Raw genomic sequence first — 20,153 nt, 5'->3', positions numbered from 1 at the left:
AACAGCACTACATGGAATGTATAGGTGGCATTTTATTTGAACCATTTACTTTCTTTACAATTCAACATTGAATGAAATGATTAGATTTATTCAATTTTTAATGTATACATTCAGAAGCCCTTGCTTACATTGTAACTTCTGCCTCTGTAGCAAATGGTATAAATTGCTTGTTTACACAGATAGATGTTGGATACTGAATATGAGGTCAAGGTTACTAATTTACACAGTGGAAATGATGATTTTTACTCAATGTTCACATGGAATTATTGCAATGAGAGTCAAGGAAAACGGAGATCTGCAACTTTAATATTCTGACTCCATTTCACAGGCCCATACAAACAAAATTTGGGTATGATTGACATCGAATCTCCAATTCAAAACAAGATCAATCAGATTTATAACAAAAATCAAAACTGATGTAAGCTTAAGTGATCAAATAAAGGACAATTGCTGCAGTGAAATTATTGAGGTCTTTAAACAGAGCAATAGGATTGGACAGCAATCCTATCACATCAGTGTCTGAAATCTTGTCACCAAAGAAAACCAACTTTTCCGTCTTAAACATGTCAAATATCCTCATTTGTATTAAGCAGAGAAATCTCTGGCACAGGCATTAATCGTTTACTGCTGTTGTTTCAAAATCTTTGCTTTTTATTAGGTAAAATGTTTTATTTGTTTTCCACTGATATAACTCTGATCAAACAGCCAGTAAACCTTTTAATCGGGAAATATGAGGAACCCACTGAACACACTGTCAGCTCCTTCCGTGCCTCGCATTGAGTTGGAAATGGTAGCCCGGAGATAGACTTCATCACCTTGATCCACTTTGAGGACTACTCCCCCTGAACTGACTTGGAAAAAGGAGACAACCTCATCACAGAAACCGACTATTTTTTGTCCGTTCTTCATAATGTCTACACAAAGTGGCCCCTTGGAAGTTGCATGGTAGGTGAAGTAATAGAGGCCTGTTATATTACATTGGAATTTTCCAGACCTAACATGGAAATGACGTAGGTCATTGCTGATCTCCTTTCCAAAAACTATTGTGAGGCGTGGTCTTGGCTTGATGTCCGTGCTTCGTGCCATGGAGAAGGCAGACTTCAGGGAGCTTGTGTGGTCTCCAACTTCTCCTTGTACACCTTTCTCCCCCAGTGCACCCCTTTCTCCCTTTTCTCCTCTTTCACCATCAGGTCCAACCTTTCCGGTGAAACCTTCGATGCCTTGCTCACCCTTCTCTCCATTACCGCCACCCAATGCAAACGATCCAGAAGGACCTGTTAAAAAGGAGGACAAAATCATGAACTGTCTTAATCAAATTATAGACAATAGACAATAGACAATAGACAAAAGGTGCAGGAGTAGGCCATTGGGCCCCTTGCGCCAAATCATGTGATCATGGCTGATCATCCTCAATCAGTACCCTGCTCCTGCCTTCTCCCCATATCCCTTGACTCCGCTATCTTTAAGAGCTCTATCTAACTCTCTCTTGAAAGCATCCAGAGAATTGGCCTTCACTGGCTTTTGATGCTGAGAATTCCACTGTATGGGAGTGGAAATTGCATTCCTCGTTTTTTTAAAAATCAGATCTTAACAAGAGTATTGTGTTCTGTTCTGGGCACCATGTTAGAGGAAAGGTGTTGTCATGCTGGAATGGGTACAGAGAAGATTTATGAGGATTTTGCAGGATTAGAGGGTTTGAGCTATAGGGGGAAGTTGAGTAGGCAGGGATTCTATTACTTGCAGTGCAGGAGGATGAGTTGTGATCTTATAGAGGTATATAAAATCAAGAGAGGAATAGATTGTGTAGATGCATAGAATCTCTTGGCCAGAGTAGTTGAACTGAGGACAAGAGGACATAGGTTTAAGATGAAGGGGAATAGATTCAATAGAATCTGAGGGGTACCTTTTTCCACACAAGGGGTGGTGGGTGTATGGGACAAGCTGCCAGAGGAGATAGTTGAGGCAGGGACTATCCCAACATTTAAGAAACAGTTAGACAAGAACATGGATAGGACAGGTTTGGAGGGATATGGACCAATCGAAGGCAGGTGGGACTAGTGTAGCTGGGACATGTTGGCTGGTGTGGGCAAGTTGGGCTGAAGGGTCTGTTTCCACTCTGTATCACTCAATGACTCTGAGTTCAGACAATTTTCTGAGATCACACATTCCTGGTGGAATGGTGAATTAGATTCGGCAGTATTATCATTAAAGGAGATCTAGAAACCTGGACATCAGTGATTTACCTGAAGTTCCTTTCACCCCTTGTAGCCCATCCAAACCATTTTTCCCAGGAAGTCCAGGTAATCCAGGGTGCCCGGGACTCCCATGGATTGGGGAGGCTGGGCAAGTGTCTTGAGCTGACGCGCCCATCAGGAACAACAGCAGAACCAATCCCAGGTGATGTATGCGATGTGGCATTTTCATATCTGACAGCACTGTAAAAATAAAATAGTTATGACAGTGGAGCAAAATCATTTTGGAGTCTAAAACAAACATGTCATCTTACCCTGTATATTCTGCCAGAAATGTGTCCCAGATATGTTGTAATTGGGATGAATGTGGACAATGTAAACATGAGCACTACTTCATTTCATTTCAATATTGTCTATTGCTATTGAGGTCGTGCAGCGTAGGTTTACTAGGTTAATTCCTGGGATGGCGGGACTGTCATATGTTGAAAGACTGGAGTGACTAGGCTTGTATACACTGGAATTTAGAAGGATGAGCGGAGATCTTATCGAAACGTATAAGATTATTAAGGGGTTGGACACGTTAGAGGCAGGAAACATGTTCCGAATGTTGGGGGAGTCCAGAACAAGGGGCCACAGTTTAAGAATAAGAGGTAGGCCATTTAGAACTGAGATGAGGAAAAACCTTTTCAGTCAGAGAGTTGTGAATCTGTGGAATTCTCTACCTCAGAAGGCAGTGGAGGCCAATTCTCTGAATGCATTCAAGAGAGAGCTAGATAGAGCTCTTAAGGATAGCGGAGTCAGGGGGTATGGGGAGAAGGCAGGAACGGGGTACTGATTGAGGATGATCAGCCATGATCACATTGAATGGCGGTGCTGGCTCGAAGGGCTGAATGGCCTCCTCCTGCACCTATTGTCTATTGTCTATTGGGACTTCCAACATCTTGGATTCCTTCTGGAGAGGGATATGAAGATAGGTATTGGAGATAATTTGCCAAAGCATTTAGATGATTAACTATAAATCCTCAAAGATTGAGATTAGTGTGTGAACATAATTCTAACAAAACAATTTGCATTTAAAGTGGTACCATCCTCAAGAAACTAAGATGCTTGCAAACTGTTTGTGGATAAATATGAGAAAATAGAGAAGACATGAACCATGAGTGACTCACTCACATCACCAGTGTTCCAGCACGGCACGGTGGCGCAGCGGTAGAGTTGCTGCTTTACAGCGAATGCAGCGCCGGAGACTCAGGTTCGATCCTGACTACGGGTGCTGCACTGTAAGGAGTTTGTACGTTCTCCCCGTGACCTGCGTGGGTTTTCTCCGAGATCTTCGGTTTCCTCCCACACTCCAAAGACGTACAGGTATGTAGGTTAATTGGCTGGGTAAATGTAAAAATTGTCCCTAGTGGGTGTAGGATAGTGTTAATGTGCGGGGATCGCTGGGCAGCACGGACTTGGTGGGCCGAAAAGGCCTGTTTCCGGCTGTATATATATGATATGATATGATACCCCATAAACAGCTCCCATCCACAGAGATCACTCTTCAAGGAGTGTTGGAAAACCCTGCTTGCACTTGCCATGCCTGTTAATGGGTTGTCCACTGGGATATGCTCATTTCTATGTACTCCATCCTATGTAGTAGATCTTTTCCCAGTAATTCCCACTTGGAAGGCAATGCCATTGGACAAGGTTATTAAAGTTCAGTACGTGACATGGGCAGAGGCAGTTCTTTTAATCCTAGGAATGCATAAAGATGACTATAACAAGGTTTTGTTAATAGCTCACCCAGTTATCAGGTGAGAGGAACACACAAATAAGTCATGGCAGGTGAAGTGCTGGTCCCTTTCCAGCCACCACTAGATGGTCTGCTACATAGATGGATGGCCAGACAAATTCCTGGCCTACACGGAAACCACATGGTATTTACAGACTGGGCCTCTTCTGGATCTTTCAATCGGTCCAAGGATCTGGCACCAGACTTTGCCCAGAGGGACAAGATGAACTAACCTTATTGCCTCTTCTCTTAACTCTGCTGCCTCCCATTCGGAACACAGTTCAATTCAAAGTAGGACTGTTCCCTCCTGCTCAAAACAGCAAGGCCTTTGACTAAGACATGCATGTGCTGGAGGGGTAGATCTATGGGATACAGGGTGAGCTCGCCAGTTGGAAATAAAGCAAGCTCAGTGTTCGGAATCAGAGGATGGTGGTGGAAGGTTGTTATTCAGATTGGATGCCTGTGTCCAGCGATGTGCCACAGGGATCTGTTCTGGGTCCACTATTGTCTGTCATCTCTTTTAACGATTTCAATATGAATATAGATGGCACAGATGGTAAGTTTGCATGACACCAACATTGTTTGAATAGTGAACAGCGAAGATGGTTATCTAAGATCTCTGCTGAATCGAGATCTTCTGGGAAGTTGATCCAAGGAATTGCAGATGGAATTCATCTCGAACAAGCGCAAAGTGTTGAATTGTGAGAAGTAAGAACATGGTGGGACTTGCAAACCAAACAATAAGGCTTTGGAAAGTATTGTAGCACAGAGTGATTGATAATAAAAAGTCTCTCAAAGTGGCCACACATGTAAATAGGGTGGTGAAGATGGTGTTCGCCATGCCTTTCTTTATCGCCCAGGGCATTGAGGTACAAGAGATTGGACGTATGATACAACTGTACAAGCTATTGTCCAGACCACCCTTGGAGTATTGAGTGCAGTTCAGTGTGCAACTCAGCTTGTGACTCTTTGCTAGACATAGATGGACCCCAGATCAGCCACAGGAAGAATGTCATTAGGCTGGAAATGGTGCAGGAAAGATGCACATGCCACTGAGACAGGAGGGTGTGAGTTATAAGGGACTTGATAGGTTGGGATTTTTTCCCCCATACCTTAGGAGGTTGAGGGGTGGCCTTATTAAGGTAGATAAAATCATGAGAGAATTAGTTAAGTTCACATCTTTTTCACATGAGAGGGAAGTCTATAACTAGTTCATTGGCTATATTTAAGAGGGAGTTAGATGTGGCCCTTGTGGCTAAAGGGATCAGGGGGTATGGAGAGAAGGCAGGTACGGGATACTGAGTTGGATGATCAGCCATGATCATATTGAATGGCGGTGCAGGCTCGAAGGGCCGAATGGCCTACTCCTGCACCTATTTTCTATGTTTCTAGAGGGGAAAAAAAACAATGTGCTGGAGGAACCCATTGAGCCAGGCAGCATTTGTGGAGCGAGTGGACACATTTTAGGTCAGTCTGGTGAAGAAGGGTTCTGACACAAAAGGTCATCTGTCCATTTTTTTCCGCAGATGCTGCCTGTTTTTTTGCTCAAGGGTCTAGCATCCTTGTTTTTTGCTCAAGGGTCTAGCATCGGCAGTTTCTTGATTTCCCTTATACTAGAGGATGTAGCTTAAGATGAGAGAGGGAGTCTTCAAGAGGGACCTGAGAGGTAACATTTTGCACACAGAATGTGTCGGGCTTGAGAAACAAGCTGCCCAAGGGTGTGGCAGAAATGGGTACAATTACAATGTTCAAACATAATGTGGACAAGTACATGGATAAGAAAGGTTTAGAGGCATACAGTCCAAATTAAGTCAAATGGGACTAGCTCAAGTGGGCAACTTTGTCAGCATGGTCAAGTTGAACTGAAAGGACTATGCTGTCTAACACAATACCAATCAATGGTCAGTAACAGAATATGTAAATAATCGGTCAGGATCAGGCACCACTAACTTTCACATTCAAACAGCCTATTTGTGTTGAAAGCACGTTAATGAATAATCGCAATTGCTCAAAGCTCTGTTGCCTGTGGAAGCAGACTGTACAAAAGACACCAACCATTCCTGCCCCTACATTGTAATAGGAATACTATAAAGGAAAATAATGTCCAATCAGTTACTTCCGAATAAGGAACAGATGCATTTGCATTATTACAGACTATAAAGATTTTATTTTTAAATTTTATTTCAGCTTGATTTTAAGGGTACATTCTCTCTACAAAATGCCAACGATTCCTTAATACAAAATTGTGAGCAAAACCCTGAATCAAAAGTACTTCATCAATAAAACTAACTGTCTCCAAATTTGGCACCAAGTAAAGAGTTAACCCTGGGTTTACTGATTAGTCTTTCAACACAGAGGTTTAAACACAAAAGAGTTGAAGATTGAACAATTGGTACTTGCTAGAACCTACCTTGAATACTGTCTGAAGGCAGAAAGTTTTCTGAGGAAATGAATCCAATGGAGTATCTAAAATATAGTTTCCGAAGACTTGGAGCACTGAGCAGGGAAGGCTTGGGCTGCTTGCATGAAAGGATCTGGCAGATATAAAGCCTTTCAAATGAGAGTCTGAGTTCAACCAGCATCACTGCCAAGTTTCAATTCCCCGTCAAAACTTTATCTGCACTTCGCTCTTGAAGTTATTCTGCACGAGAGAAAAAAAAAAAGAATTTGAAGTTACTTCCCAAGAAATAGAACCAGAGGGATTTAATGATTCTTCTCCCCCCCCCCACCCCCCCTCCCCCCCCCCCCCCCCCACCCACAGCAGCAGGTTCCCTCTTAATGGGTAACATTGCAAGGGAATCAGGCACCTTGCCCAGAGCCCCTGGTGGATGGAGACTCAAGTGTCTCAGGTGGGCTGAATGTCCACTCTGGTGGGGTAGACTCAAGTGTCTCTGTTTGGTTTGGTTTAGTTTAGAGATACAGCGCGGAAACAGGCCCTTCGGCTCATCGGGTCCCCGCCGATCAGCATCGTCCGTACACTATCGCTAACCTACACAGACTAGGGACAATTTACACTTCTTACCGAAGCCAATTAACCTACAAAATCTGTACGTCTTTGCATGTGGGAGGAAACCGGAGCACCTGGAGAAAACCCACGAGGTCACGGGGAGGACGTACAAACTCCATACAGACAGCACTCGTAGTCAGGATCGAACCTAGGTCCCTGGCGTTGTACGGCAACAACTCTACTGTTGCACCACCATGTTGCCCAACTGGTTGGGGGACTCACCAGTGTCCTTGGTGGTGGGAGACTTCACTGCCTCCAGTGGAGGTGAACGTCCATGTGTCCAATGAAGGACCAGTGTTAGTGGGGTTAGACTCAAGTGTCTTATGTGGGGGTGGACACAAGTGTCTCAGGTAGGGTGAATCTCCAGTGACTTTGGTGGTGGGAGTCAGTAGTGTCTCTGATGGGGGCAAACACCAGTATCTTTGGTGGGGTTAGACTTCATAGCCTAAGGTGAGATTTAACTCCAGTGTCTCTGGCAAGCGTAGATGCCAATGTCCACCAATTAAAGGCATCTTGGCCAGTGGTTTTATTCGCTCCACTTACCAGGATGGGTGAAACTCCAACAGTTTGTCATCAACCAGAGCAAAACAAGCTATTTGAGTAGGATTTCAACCAATACACTCTACTTCACAGTAGTGGCACAGAGGTAGAGCTGCTGCCTTACAGCACCAGAGACCCGGGTTTGATCCTGACTACGAGTGCTGTCTGTACGGAATTTGTATGTTCTCTCTGTGACGGTGTGTGCTTTCTCCGGGTGCTCTGGGTTCTCTCCCACACACCAAAGACGTGTGGGATTGTAGGTTAATTGATTTCTGTAAATTGTCTCCAGTGTGTAGGATAGAAGTAGAGTAGGGAGGGGGGGGGGTGTTTGCTGGTCTGTGTGGACTCTGTCAGCTGAAGGGCCTGTTTCCACGCTGTGTCTCTACAGTAAACGAACTTAATCGCTCCCAGTAATCCACATTTTGTACCATCACCGTTAACTGCCCAATGCTACTTCAAGTGCACTTCACAAACTGACAAACCTTACCACCAAGAATGAGAAGGGCAGCAGCTATCTGAGAGCAATAGCATCTGCTGTCTCCCCTCTTGCAACTTTACTGTTACGAGACCAGCACGGTTAGGACAACATGGTCGTGCTGCTGGTAGAGATGCTGCCTCACAGTGCCAGAGACTCGGGTTCAATCCTGACCTCAGGTCCCGTCTGTGTGGAGTTTGCACGTTTTGCCTGTGACTGTGTGGGTTTCTTCCGGGTGCTCCGGTTTCTTCCCATATCCCAAAGACATTCAGGTTAGCAAGTTAATAGGCCTCTGTAAATCGCTCCTAACGTGCAGAGAGTGGGTGGGAGAGTAAGATAGCAAAGAACTGGTGTGAACGGGAGAGCGGTGCTTGGTGTGTGTGTGTGCTCGGTGGGTCAAAGGGTCAGTTTCCATGCTCTATCTTTCAATCAATCAGTTCAATCAATTCAGGTGAAAAAGCACCTTTAGCAAAAGACCACCAACAGTTCGAGAAAACAATTCATCGTCAGCTTCTCGAAAGGGCAATTAGAGACGAGTAGTTAAAGCTGGCCTCACCACCAATGCCCACCCCATGAATAAATGATCACCTGACACTTTCAATTTACCCGTGCCCTATAACAAGGGGAGAAGCTTTGCTGTTTGTGTGGATTAGAGTGTGGAGATTGAGCTGGTAAACAGGCTCCTGGAGGAGTGAGAGTTCAAATTTCTCCACTAAAGCTGTGAAATTTTAAATCAAGTAATGAATTCAATCAATTTTTTTTAATCACATGAGTAATCTTGAACATGAATTCAGAAACTTGTTATAAAAAACCTACCCGGCGTAATATGTGACTGTAGATGGAGCCGTAATATCGATGCCTCTTAAATGGGAAGTGAAATGGGGTTGGGCAATAAATATTGTGTGTACAGTGTGAGTAAAATGAAGATTTGCACTCTACATCTATCTGGCTGTCTTGTTTTCTACATGAATAATGTACAGAGGTTCCTCACTGGAAGGTGACGAGAGATGTAGGTAAGAATTCCAAAGGTGTCCTGCAATGCCCACCCGTTCCATCTCACAAGATGATTTTGGTGCATTCCTCTGCATAAAAATAATTGGGGCAGAGAAACTATGCCAAGCAGTTCAATCACAGCTCACTGAAAACAATCAGTTTTGATCGTAATTCCTTGCACAGAGGCTGCTAGAGATTAAGGAGGGAGGTCACAGAGTTGAGGCTTGTGTTGAAACACGGTATCTCGGAATAACCTGTCCATTGACGTGACTTGGGGCATCTGCCAGCTTAGGTCGAGGCCAAGGATAGGGCAAGTTGGGCTGAAGGGACTCTAGAACATGGAACAGTGCAGCACAACATCAGGCCATTTGGCCCATGATGACCGTGCCAAACATGATGCCAAATTAAAGTAATCCCCTCTGCCCACAAGTGATCCATTTCCCTCTATTCTCTGCAGATCCATGTGCCTATCTAAAAGTCTCAAATACCACTGTTGTAAATGCCTCCACCACCACCCCTGACAGCATGTTTCAGGCACCCATCGCTCCCTGCATTAAAAATGTGTTCCATACACCTGCATTAAATGTATTGATGTTAACTTGAAATAATATTGCTCTCTCATGTACATTTCTGGGTATTTGTGCCTGTGTTCACATGTGTGTATGTGCGTCGCCATGTATTCGCTAGTGCATGTTTCTGTGTATGTTTGCTCTGAGTGCAGGTGTGTGTATGTTTGTGTGTTTGCATTTGTGTCTGTGTATTCATGTGCATGTTTCTGAATGTTCTGCGTGTATGTGTGTGTTGTGTGTGCGTGTTCATATGCGTGTGCATGTATGCGTGTGTGCATGTGCGTGGGTGCGTGTGTGCATGTGTGTAAGGAGTTCGAGTCGTGCAGCTGAAAGCAAAGCATCTGATGTACAGTTTGAAGTCTGAAACTCCAACTTTACACATGTTGACTAGCATTGGTACTTCATTCTGCATTGCAACACATTTCCATGAGTCTATTACCATTTCTTGCTTTCTAAGTACAGGAACGATGTGATTGATTTTGAGAGGGTGCAATAAATTTGAGAGGGTGCAATCCAGTAACAAGGATGTTGACTGGATTGGAGGCTTGAGTTATTAGGAGACATTGGATAGGGAACAGAAGTTCATGTAGTGATTATGAGGCACTGACAAGGAACAAGAAGGAGGCATTAGTTAAGCATAGACAGCTGGCGTCAAGAGAATCCTTTGAAGAGCACAAGGATTGTTCACTTCAGAGGGAAGTTAGAAGCATAAAAGGTGGATGTGAAATTGTTTAGCAAGATAAGGTAAAGCAGAATCTTAAGCGATTCTATCAATGTAGCAGTAGTAAAACTCGTGAGAGAATAGGTCCCCTGAAAGTAAGAAGTAGTCATCTATGTAATTGAGACACGGAGTTATAGAACTGTGCAGCACGGAAGCAAGCCCTTCGACCCATTTTGTCCATGGTGACCAAGTTGGCTCTCTGGCTAGTCCCATTTGCCTGTATTTGGCCCCTAGGACTTTTAATTTAGTTTAGTTTAGAGATACAGCGCAGAAACAGGCCCTTTGACCCACCGAGTCCGTGCCGACCAGCGACCCCCTCACATTAACACCATCCCACACACACTAGGGACAATTTTACCGACACAATTAACCTATAAACCTGCACGCTTTTGAAGTGTAACAGATGGGTAACTTGGACAGCATGGACAAGCCGGGCCAAAGAGCTGGTGTCTGTGCAGTATAACTATGATTTAGGCTGGGTTGGTTCTCCCTGGAGCGGAGGAAGCTGAGAGTTGACATGATGAAGTGTATGAAATGATGACAGGCATACAGTAGGTAGGGTGGATAGCTGGCCTATTTCTATCAGTTTATTTCTAATGACTGGAATGTCTAAAACTAGATAGCATTGGTTTCAGGCGAGAGGGAGCCGGGTTAAAGGGGATCTAAGGGGTACATTGTTCAAACAAAGACACAAACTGGAATGAGGCGATGGGGGCAGGAATAGTAACAACATTTAAGAAGCAGCAAGTGAGATCCTAGAATGACGAGGGTGTAGAGGGATAGAGAATTAATGTAGGCATATAGGATTAGTATAGATCGGCATGTTGGCTGATATAAATGCAGTGGACTGAAGGACCTGTTCTTTGCTCTAACTCTGGGAGTAAAGGATGGTCACTCGATGCCATCAAAAAACTTCCACCATTTGCTTTGGTACAAAGATCTACACACAGCACAACATGGTAATCATTTGCAGCTGAAAGTTATCAAAAGCAAAACATGTCACAAAATGTTTGCAAAGTATCAGGATTTTGGCAGAGTGTGATAAAGTGCAAGGGGGCCAAACCTCTTGTGGCCAGAAAGCATCAACAAACCATTCATTTTACATCCTAAAGTAGCCAAAGAGGAAAGAAAATAATCTCTTCTCGCAAGAACGTTTATCCAAATTCCTGTATATTACATAAAAACGAAGTTAATCTTAATCAATCATAATATAAAAATAGTCTGATTTATATGTTGCAATCTTAGCAAAGCACTTGATAGAGTTGCAACACACTATGTTGCAACACACAAAAAAAAACCCAGATGTCGAGTTAGAATAGCAAGGATGATCAAAAGCCTGACCAGACTTAAAGTGGGCATAAAGGGCATAAAGCGACAAGCCTAAAGGAATTGTGGAAGCTCCAGGTAATGGAGCAATAAGATAAAGGAAGGCTAACTTGGCAGAGGTGTACCATGAAGCGTAGAGAGGTTGGTGTAGAGTTCGTTGGAATAGGATATCATGAGCAATGGAAGGAGTCATATAGAAACACAAGAATTTTGAACCTAAGGCACTGGAGCACTAGGGGTTCATCAAATTTAATGAGGAATTAGAATTAATGCAGGGTTCAGATTTGGGCATCATAGTTAGGATGAGCTGGAAGGAAGTTTCTTGTTGGAGAAATTCTCCAACATCTTCAGGGTATGAGTCCTGCTGGCTGCAATATCCCTATTGTGCCACCAGCTTCCATAATTCTACGGACACACTGGTTCAAGGAGTATAAGTGTGGTCACCACACTACATGGAGGATGCGATAGCAATTGAGAGAATGGAGAACAGATTCACCAGGCTGTTGGCATAAAATGAAGGGCTTCATTTATAAGGAGAGATTGGAAAGGCTATGCTCACTGGAACGTAGGAAGCTAAGGGGTGACCTTATAAAAATAGGAGGGGCATTGGTAGGAAATACTGTGAGAGTATAGGCGGCACGGTGGCGCAGCGGTAGAGTTGCTGCCTTCCAGCGAATGCAGCACCAGAGACTCAGGTTCGATCCTGACTAACGGGCGCCGTTTGTTCGGAGTTTGTACGTTCTCCCCGTGACCTGCGTGGGTTTTCTCCGAGATCTTCGGTTTCATCCCACACTCCAAAGACGTACAGGTACGTAGGTTCATTGGCTGGGCAAATGTAAAAATTGTCCGTAGTGGGTGTAGGATAGTGTTAATAGGGTATAGGATAGTACGGGGATCGCTGGGCGGCGCAGACCCGGTGGGCCGAAGGGCCTGTTTCTGCGCTGTATCTCTGTATCTCTAAATCTAAAGTACTTTTTTTTCCAGGGTATGGGGTCTAGAACTAGATAGCAGGTTTAAGCTGGGAGGAAAGAAATTTAAAGAGAATATGAGGATGGTGGGTATCTGTGATGAGGTACCTGAGGAGGTGGCTCAGGCATCTGCAATGACATCTTGTAAGAGGCATTTGGACAGGCACTTGCGCAAGAAAGGTATCGAGGTATAGAGGTAAAGGTATCGACAGTGCAAGCTAATGTGATTAGCGTAGATAGGTATCACCGTTGGCATGGGCAAGCCGGGCTAAAAGGGGCCATTTCTATGCTGTACAACTCTATGATTCTAACCACATCAAACCAATTATTTGTTTCAGTACCATTATTTAATGGAACTCTTTTGATAATTAAATAACTCCATGTTCGGAATGTGGGTTGAATTGACCAGAAACACAGTCTTTGTTCTTAACGTCTCCGATTTTATTTTGAAAATTTTGAACAAACAGCATTTCAAAAAGAAAGAATCTCTTGTAAATGAAACAAGAGTTGGATGCAATGAATGTTGTGCAATTGCAATGAATTTCTTGTGCAGCAGATAATACAAAGCTTAACCAACTTGGCCTCATCCAATGCTAGTTTGGGAAGGTCAAGAAGAAATTCATTTGCTGACACGTTTCTGCCCTTGTCACCATTCCAGGACAGTTCCCGTCTGCAAGAATTCAATGGGAATATTATTTTGGTCCCAAAGCAACAATTTCATAAGGGTCATTGGGAATTACTTGAACAGAAACCATAAGCTGAGGAATATGTCAAGATAAAATGAACTAATGACAGGATGGATTTCAACAACAGAGTAAACAGCAAAGAAAGTTTGGACGAGAAACTATCATTGTTTATGATAAAACACAGCAACATTTGAACCAATGATTATTTGACCATTTTGTTAGCCAACATTAACCATCTTGACGTTTAGGTGGGAGATGGCCACTTTCGTTTAGAAAGGCCCTGCATTCTGCAGGACCTCACTCCTCAACTTGGGGTTGGCTTCCCTTTGGAGGAATGTGCCCCGTGATGAGCTCGAAAGGCATTTGACTGGTAAGCTGAGTTGCCATTGAATGGTCTGGCCATATATGGCGGCACGGTAGCGCAGCGGTAGAGTTGCTGCCTTACAGCGAAAGCAGCGCCGGAGACTCAGGTTCGATCCTGACTACGGGTGCTGTACTGTACGGAGTTTGTACGTTCTCCCCGTGAACTGCGTGGGTTTTTCTCCGAGATCTTCGGTTTCCTCCCACACTCCAAAGACGTACAGGTTTGTAGGTTAATTGGCTGGGCAAATGTAAAAATTGTCCCTGGTGGGTGTAGGATAGTGTTAATGTGCGAGGATTGCTGGGCGGCGCAGACCCGGTGGGCCGAAGGGCCTGTTTCTGCGCTGTATCTCTAAATCTAAATCTAAAATATGGACTAGCATTACTTCAAGATGAATCGCTGACCTCTGCCAAGTACATATTTATTGGCAAAACCAAATGGGGCATCCTCTGTAGTACAGTTACACAGGGAACCCAAGAATGGGCAGCACAGTGGCATAGCTGGTAGAGATGCTGCCACACAACACTAGAGACCCAAATTTGATCCTGACCTCGGGTGATGTCTATGTGGAGCTTGCATGTGCTCCCTGTGACCGCATGGGTTTAATCTGGGTGCTCGTTTCCCGGAGTTTGTACGTTCTCCCCGTGACCTGCGTGGGTTTTCTCCGAGATCTTCGGTTTCCTCCCACACTCCAAAGACGTACAGGTGTGTCGGTTAATTGAATGGGTAAATGTAAAAATTGTCCCAAGTGTGTGTAGGATAGCGTTAATGTGCGGGGATCGCTGGGCGGCGCGGACCCGGTGGGCCGATGGGCCTGTTTTCCGCGCTGCATCTCTAAAAAAATCTATAACTCCAAATCGTGTGGATTCGTAGGCTAATCTGTCACTGTATGTAGGGAGTGGTTGAGAACGTGGGATAACATAGAACTAGTGTGAATGGGTCAGTGGGAATTGGTGGGCCTGAATTGCCTGTTTCCTTGCTGTGTCTCGAAAACTAAACTAAACTAAACAATTCCAGTAGTGAGAAAAATGGGGTAGTGGACAATATTTCACAGTCATGCTTGGGAGACAAGTTAAGATAATAAAAGTCAATGTCCCCCATCGCACCGCAGTAGCCTGACTACTGCGTTCAACAAACTACCTCATGGCAACTTCAGAAGGTGAAGACGCTGCCCCAAATTTGAAATATCTACAGAAGTTAGGATATTTATTGGAAAATATCTTCCATCTTTCTTAAACAAAGCTACTGACCTAAATGAGTGGGACCCAGGGAGATGATGTCCTAAATCAGGACTTCCCTATGAGTTGATGCATTTTGGTATCCAGGTTAGAATCCAAGACTCTTGATGAGGGCAGGGCAGTGGCTACTGTCTACATGGACTAAGTAAATCATTTGACTAAGTCCCTCATGATGGCTGGTCCAGAAGAACAAATCACATGAGATCCAGAGTAAGTCGGTAAGCTGGGTATAAAATTTGCTTGGTCACAGTGGACAGAGAGTAGTGGTGGATGAATGTTTTTCTGACTGGAGGTGTGTGAGCAGTGGTATTCCACAAGGATCGGCACTGGGATCCCCATTGTTTGTGATACATGCAAGCCTGGGTGGTCTGATTAGTAAGTTGGTACTCATAGCAGAAATTGTTAGAGTTGTGGACTGTGAAGAGATTGTCAAAGGATGCATCAGGACATATCAATTAGGAACATGGGTGGAGAAATGACAAATAGTGTAAATTAACCATATGCCTTCTTGTCACAGACACCTATGCTTTGAGGAAAGGTTTATAGACAATAGACAATAGGCAATAGGTGCAGGTGTAGGCCATTCGGCCCTTCGAGCCAGCACTGCCATTCAACGTGATCATGGCTGATCATTCTCAATCAGTACCCTGTTCCTGCCTTCTCCCCATACCCCCTGATACCTCCGCTATCCTTAAGAGCTCTATCGAGCTCTCTCTGTCTTATCTATGCACCTCATGATTTTGTACAGTTCTTTCTGTTGTACTTCGTGGTCCGGTACCTGTTGTACCTTTGTTGTGACTCTGGAAGGACCACGAGTACACATGTTTAAGATGTTATCATGGCGGAGCTTAACTCCAGGCTGTTTATTCCAAGGCCGCCTGGATCCAGAGTGACCGCCTAATCACCCCAATCACTTATATACACAGCCATACAAAGTAGTTCTTGGATACACAAAGTAGTCCCAGCAATATCACAACACTTTCAGGTCACCTCTCAGCTTTCGCTGCTCCAAGAAAAACAAGCCCACCTTCACCTAACTGAGACATTCTATCTGAAGCAAAATCCCGATGATTCTCCTCTGCACCTTCTCCAGAGCAATCAAATTATTTTCACTTATTAAGTGTAGCAACCCAAACTGCATACAATATTTCGATGTGAACTCACATCCAATATGGTACAAAGCTGTGCCATAACTTCCCTGCTCTTATATTCTATGCTCAGGCAAATAAGTGCCAGAATCCCATATGCTTTCTTTAACATCAGATTTATGTCTGCTGCCACTTTCAATGGTCTTTGGTCTTGGTCTTGTCAATGATGTGAGAGGGCGTGTGCTCCACCAAGATGTCCATCTTGTAGATCATTTGCAGTTCCAGAAGGGCCAGCACATTGCTTGGGCTGCCGAGCTGGTTCGACCACAGTGATAGTGGGAAAGTGGTGAGTTGGAGAATGCCTAGTATGGAAGACCACACAGTTCATGTAGGGCATGAAGTAGCAGGAGTTGGCCTCTTGGACCTACAGAGGGTACATCTGTACTTTGAGTTGTCCTTCTCCAGGCATTCAGCTTTCTACCCGCTACAGACTGCAGCCATACTCACATAAAACCAACGTTAAATTATTAAGAATCAGCAGAATGAAAATGTAAATTTAACATCGCAGTTGACAGGACCAAGATGGAGACCAACCGGTGAATTGCCCACTCCAATTTAAACCTCCCCTTGTTCTTTCCATCTCCCCATCATTTTTGAAATACTGTGATCTATTCTAAAGCTGTCTGATTTATGCCTTCCTTACCAAAAGGTCAGTTGTGAATCTGATGAAGATTAGTCAAGAACTTGGCCCTGATTGTTTGGTCCATGTATAAATTGTTGGCCTCAACTAATGCGATCCAAGGCTTCCAGTATTCTAAAGCTCAGTCTGATTTATGCCTTTCTTACAAAAGGTCAGTTTCCAGTGTTGCTCAACTTTTAATTAAGCCACAGAGAACAAAACATACCCTGTATTTAACGCCAACTATTTATTCAGTGTCAGGCAAATCCAACCGAAAATGAACTACTGATTTTCAAATTAACTTGGTTTGGATTTTTGGAAGCTGAGCAAGGAAAGAAATTAAAACGCGTGACAAACTGAAGGATTACTCTATTATACCCTTATTTTATGGTGCTTTATTCATTTTTTGAATGATTTGGTTAGTTTCAGGAACTGCCAGATCCTGGTACATGGTAACTTTTTCAGAAAATGTTGGTGGTTATTCCTCATCTATGCACACAATGAATTGATTGTAATTAGTGGGCATACCACAACCTGCTGACCATTGTGTGTAAACATCATTAGTGACCATCACGACCAAACAGCTAAATACAATCCAGATAATTTTCCTGGCCAACAGATTAATGCACCAGGTCAAACTCCTTTCATTTATTAAGAAGGCATTTGGTCACATTCTGCCCCTGTTACTGTATTAAACCTATGAATATTTTCCCACTTTATCGCCCGCTATTTCTTGTGTTAATGAAACAAGCCCATTTTCAGATTATTGTAACATGTAAAGGTTAGTCTGTGGTAGATCCAAAAGCTATCAGTAACTATCAGCTATCAGTGTGATCATTAGCATTGCCGTAGAGTAGAAGAATCCCAGTGGTATCGTTTGAGACTTCACGGTAGTATCAGTGGAGGCAACAAAAGCCAAGTTAAAGGTCTGGAACCCCCTGACGATAAGTACCAGCAGTTCGGGCAGCATCTCTGGAGAAAAGGAATAGGTGTTCTTTCAATTCGGAATTCTTCTTCCAACCCGAAAAGTCCTTTTCTCCAGAGATGCTGCCTGACCTGCTGAGTTACGCCAGCATTTTGTGTCTATCTTCGGTATAAGCCGGTGTCTGCTGTTCCTTCCTACCCAGCTCTGTGACCCATTGATTTTCACTGGGGCAACTCAGAGCCACGATCATTTGTTCCCTGGCTCATCCACAACAATCCATACCCCCCCCCAGCACCAGGAATAAATTAGACGTGGGATTATAGAGCGATGAGATCAATCGCATCTCAGGACTGCACCTGCAATTTCCACTTACACAGGGCACAGTGGAGTCCGATCAGAGTGGAAAAAGGAAGAATCTGCTGGGGATAACAAGGCAACACCAGGACTCCAGTGATCTCTGAATTAGTGTGCCATGTTTTAGTGAGGATAAAAATAGAATGACAGGACAGATGAACTTGTGGCTGAGGATCTGGTGCAGGGAAAAGGTTCAAGTACTTGGATCATTGGCACAATTTCTGGGGCAGATGGGACCTGCATGAGAAGGATGAGTTACATCAGGCTGGAGGTGGAACCAATATCCTTGCAGAGAGATTTGTGCATATTATTCAGCAAGGTTTAAACCAATTTGGCAAGGGGTGGGAAACACAATTGTTGTGCAGCATGGGGAAGGGGAGAGATCGACCTGAATGAAAGGGCATAAATCAACCAAGTCAGAAAGAGAGAAGCCAGAGGCAGGTTAAGGGACATGGGAGGGCTCGATGGCGCAACTGCATTTACTTTAATGCAAGGACTAATGCAAGGATTTGTCAGATGTGCTTGGAGCAATTGTAATTTAGAGCAGCCACTTTATCAGCACTTGTAATCATGATATTATTGCAATCATGGAAACATGGTTGACGGAGCGGTAGGACTGGCAGTTTAATGTTCCAAGGTAGAGATATTCCAGATAAGAAAGAGGAGAGGGTCAGGCTGCTGATTAGAGAGAACATTACAGCAGCATGGAGAAAGGATTTCATGAGGGGGAGCATCCCATGTATAATGACAGGCAATCATGCCTCCCCTCTGTAACTGAATCTGAAACTGTCTTTCCACTGACTGGTTAGCATGCAATGAATAAATGAATGAATGAATGAATGAATGAATGATTGAATAGGTTTATTGGCCAAGTATGTACATATACAAGGAATGTGTTTTGGTGCAACAAAAGCTTTTCACTGTACCTCGGTACATATGACTATAAACTAAACTAAACTAAACTAAACTGCTTGACTTTCAGACTCATAGTCTGCAATCAGTGAGGACAATCAACGGAACATCCTCCATAATAATTATCAACAGTAGTGGAGTGCAAGGCTGTGTTCTCAGCCCTGTGCGATACTCCCGAAACACTCATAACTGTGCAGCTAAATTCTGTTCTAACTCAGTCCCTCAATCATGACCAGGAAAATAGATTTCATTTATCAATTTATATTTCATTTATTAATTTATTACATTACTGTTTTAGAAAACTTGCTGTGCATTAATCGGCTGCAAGCTTCCCACATCACAATACGTTTAATCATCAAAAGCACCCCGTCACCATAAGATCCTCTGGGATTTCCACAAAATTTGACAAATGCAATATCAATGTAAGTCCTTTCTACGTTTTGAAATGGAATTCACGCTGAGGGTGATATAATGTTCGCCCTCTGACCCGGCACATTCGCTGCAAGTCCAATCCGTGTCACTCCAAAGCAAAGAAAATGTTGCAATGTTCAAACTGAATCAGCCGTGATTAAAAGATTATATAAAAAGATTGCCTCGTATTTAACAGACAACAAATGTCTTATGCTTTTCAGGATGAGACTTCATTCCCTTTGTTACTGATTTGCCCGGGGCAGCCCCACAACAGCTGCTGCTTCTGCCCGGTCAGTCAGGCAAATTGCTATGATAAATCTATCAGCGCAGAGCATTCCTGAAATAAAATGTCAAAGACTTTACAAGAAACCAACCCTGAAGAGCTTTGTTTCAAATGGTATTGTGGGAAAATATAACCTTGTTTCATATCACCTGAAATAAATCCATGGGGAACCTGTCTGTAATTTCATTTGATAAATTGTCATCTTTAATCCCCCTGAAATCGTGTAATAGATTCATAGGAGTGATTATACACAGCATTAACATCAAGGGGGGTGGGGGGGCTGCTGGAGGTTTATGAATGTTATCCATGCCCTGAAACGAGATATTAGATTTAAAGGGGTGTAGCTGGGATTTGTGCCTTGGTCCTTCATCTACAATGCTGGTTTACATGGGAATAAGTATGGAAATATCAAGTGGAATGTTAAACAGAAGCAATCTTATCCTGAAAGGTCTATTTTGTTTGCCAGCAAGAGCCCTCCTCATTCGGCAATTCTCAATTTAGTTTAGGAGTATTTTTTGTTGTTGTGTAGTTTAAAGATACCGCATGAAAACAGTCGCGAGGGCCCATCAATCCCACGCCAACCATTCATCACCTGTTTACAGAGGCCAAATAACATACAGATGTGCACGCCTCTAGATGTGGAAGGAA

General features: G+C 43.7%; 1 protein-coding gene across 1 annotated transcript; it reads right to left on the bottom strand.

The window, feature by feature from the left end:
* Window positions 1–14: 14 nt before the first annotated feature.
* Window positions 15–6,562, bottom strand: LOC144607947 (uncharacterized). The gene is made up of 3 exons (XM_078425104.1): window positions 6,380–6,562; window positions 2,244–2,435; window positions 15–1,274 (listed from the first exon to the last, which is right to left on the bottom strand). Exons 1-3 carry the CDS (start codon window positions 6,549–6,551, stop codon window positions 718–720), a joined length of 921 nt encoding a protein of 306 aa, XP_078281230.1. The 5' UTR covers window positions 6,552–6,562; the 3' UTR covers window positions 15–717.
* Between the last annotated feature and the right edge of the window lie 13,591 nt (window positions 6,563–20,153).

This window comes from Rhinoraja longicauda, chromosome 30 (genome assembly GCF_053455715.1).
Source record: "Rhinoraja longicauda isolate Sanriku21f chromosome 30, sRhiLon1.1, whole genome shotgun sequence".
Lineage (NCBI taxonomy): Eukaryota > Metazoa > Chordata > Chondrichthyes > Rajiformes > Arhynchobatidae > Rhinoraja > Rhinoraja longicauda.
Note: the sequence above shows the minus strand (reverse complement) of the source record. Positions and strands in the feature narration are given on the sequence as shown.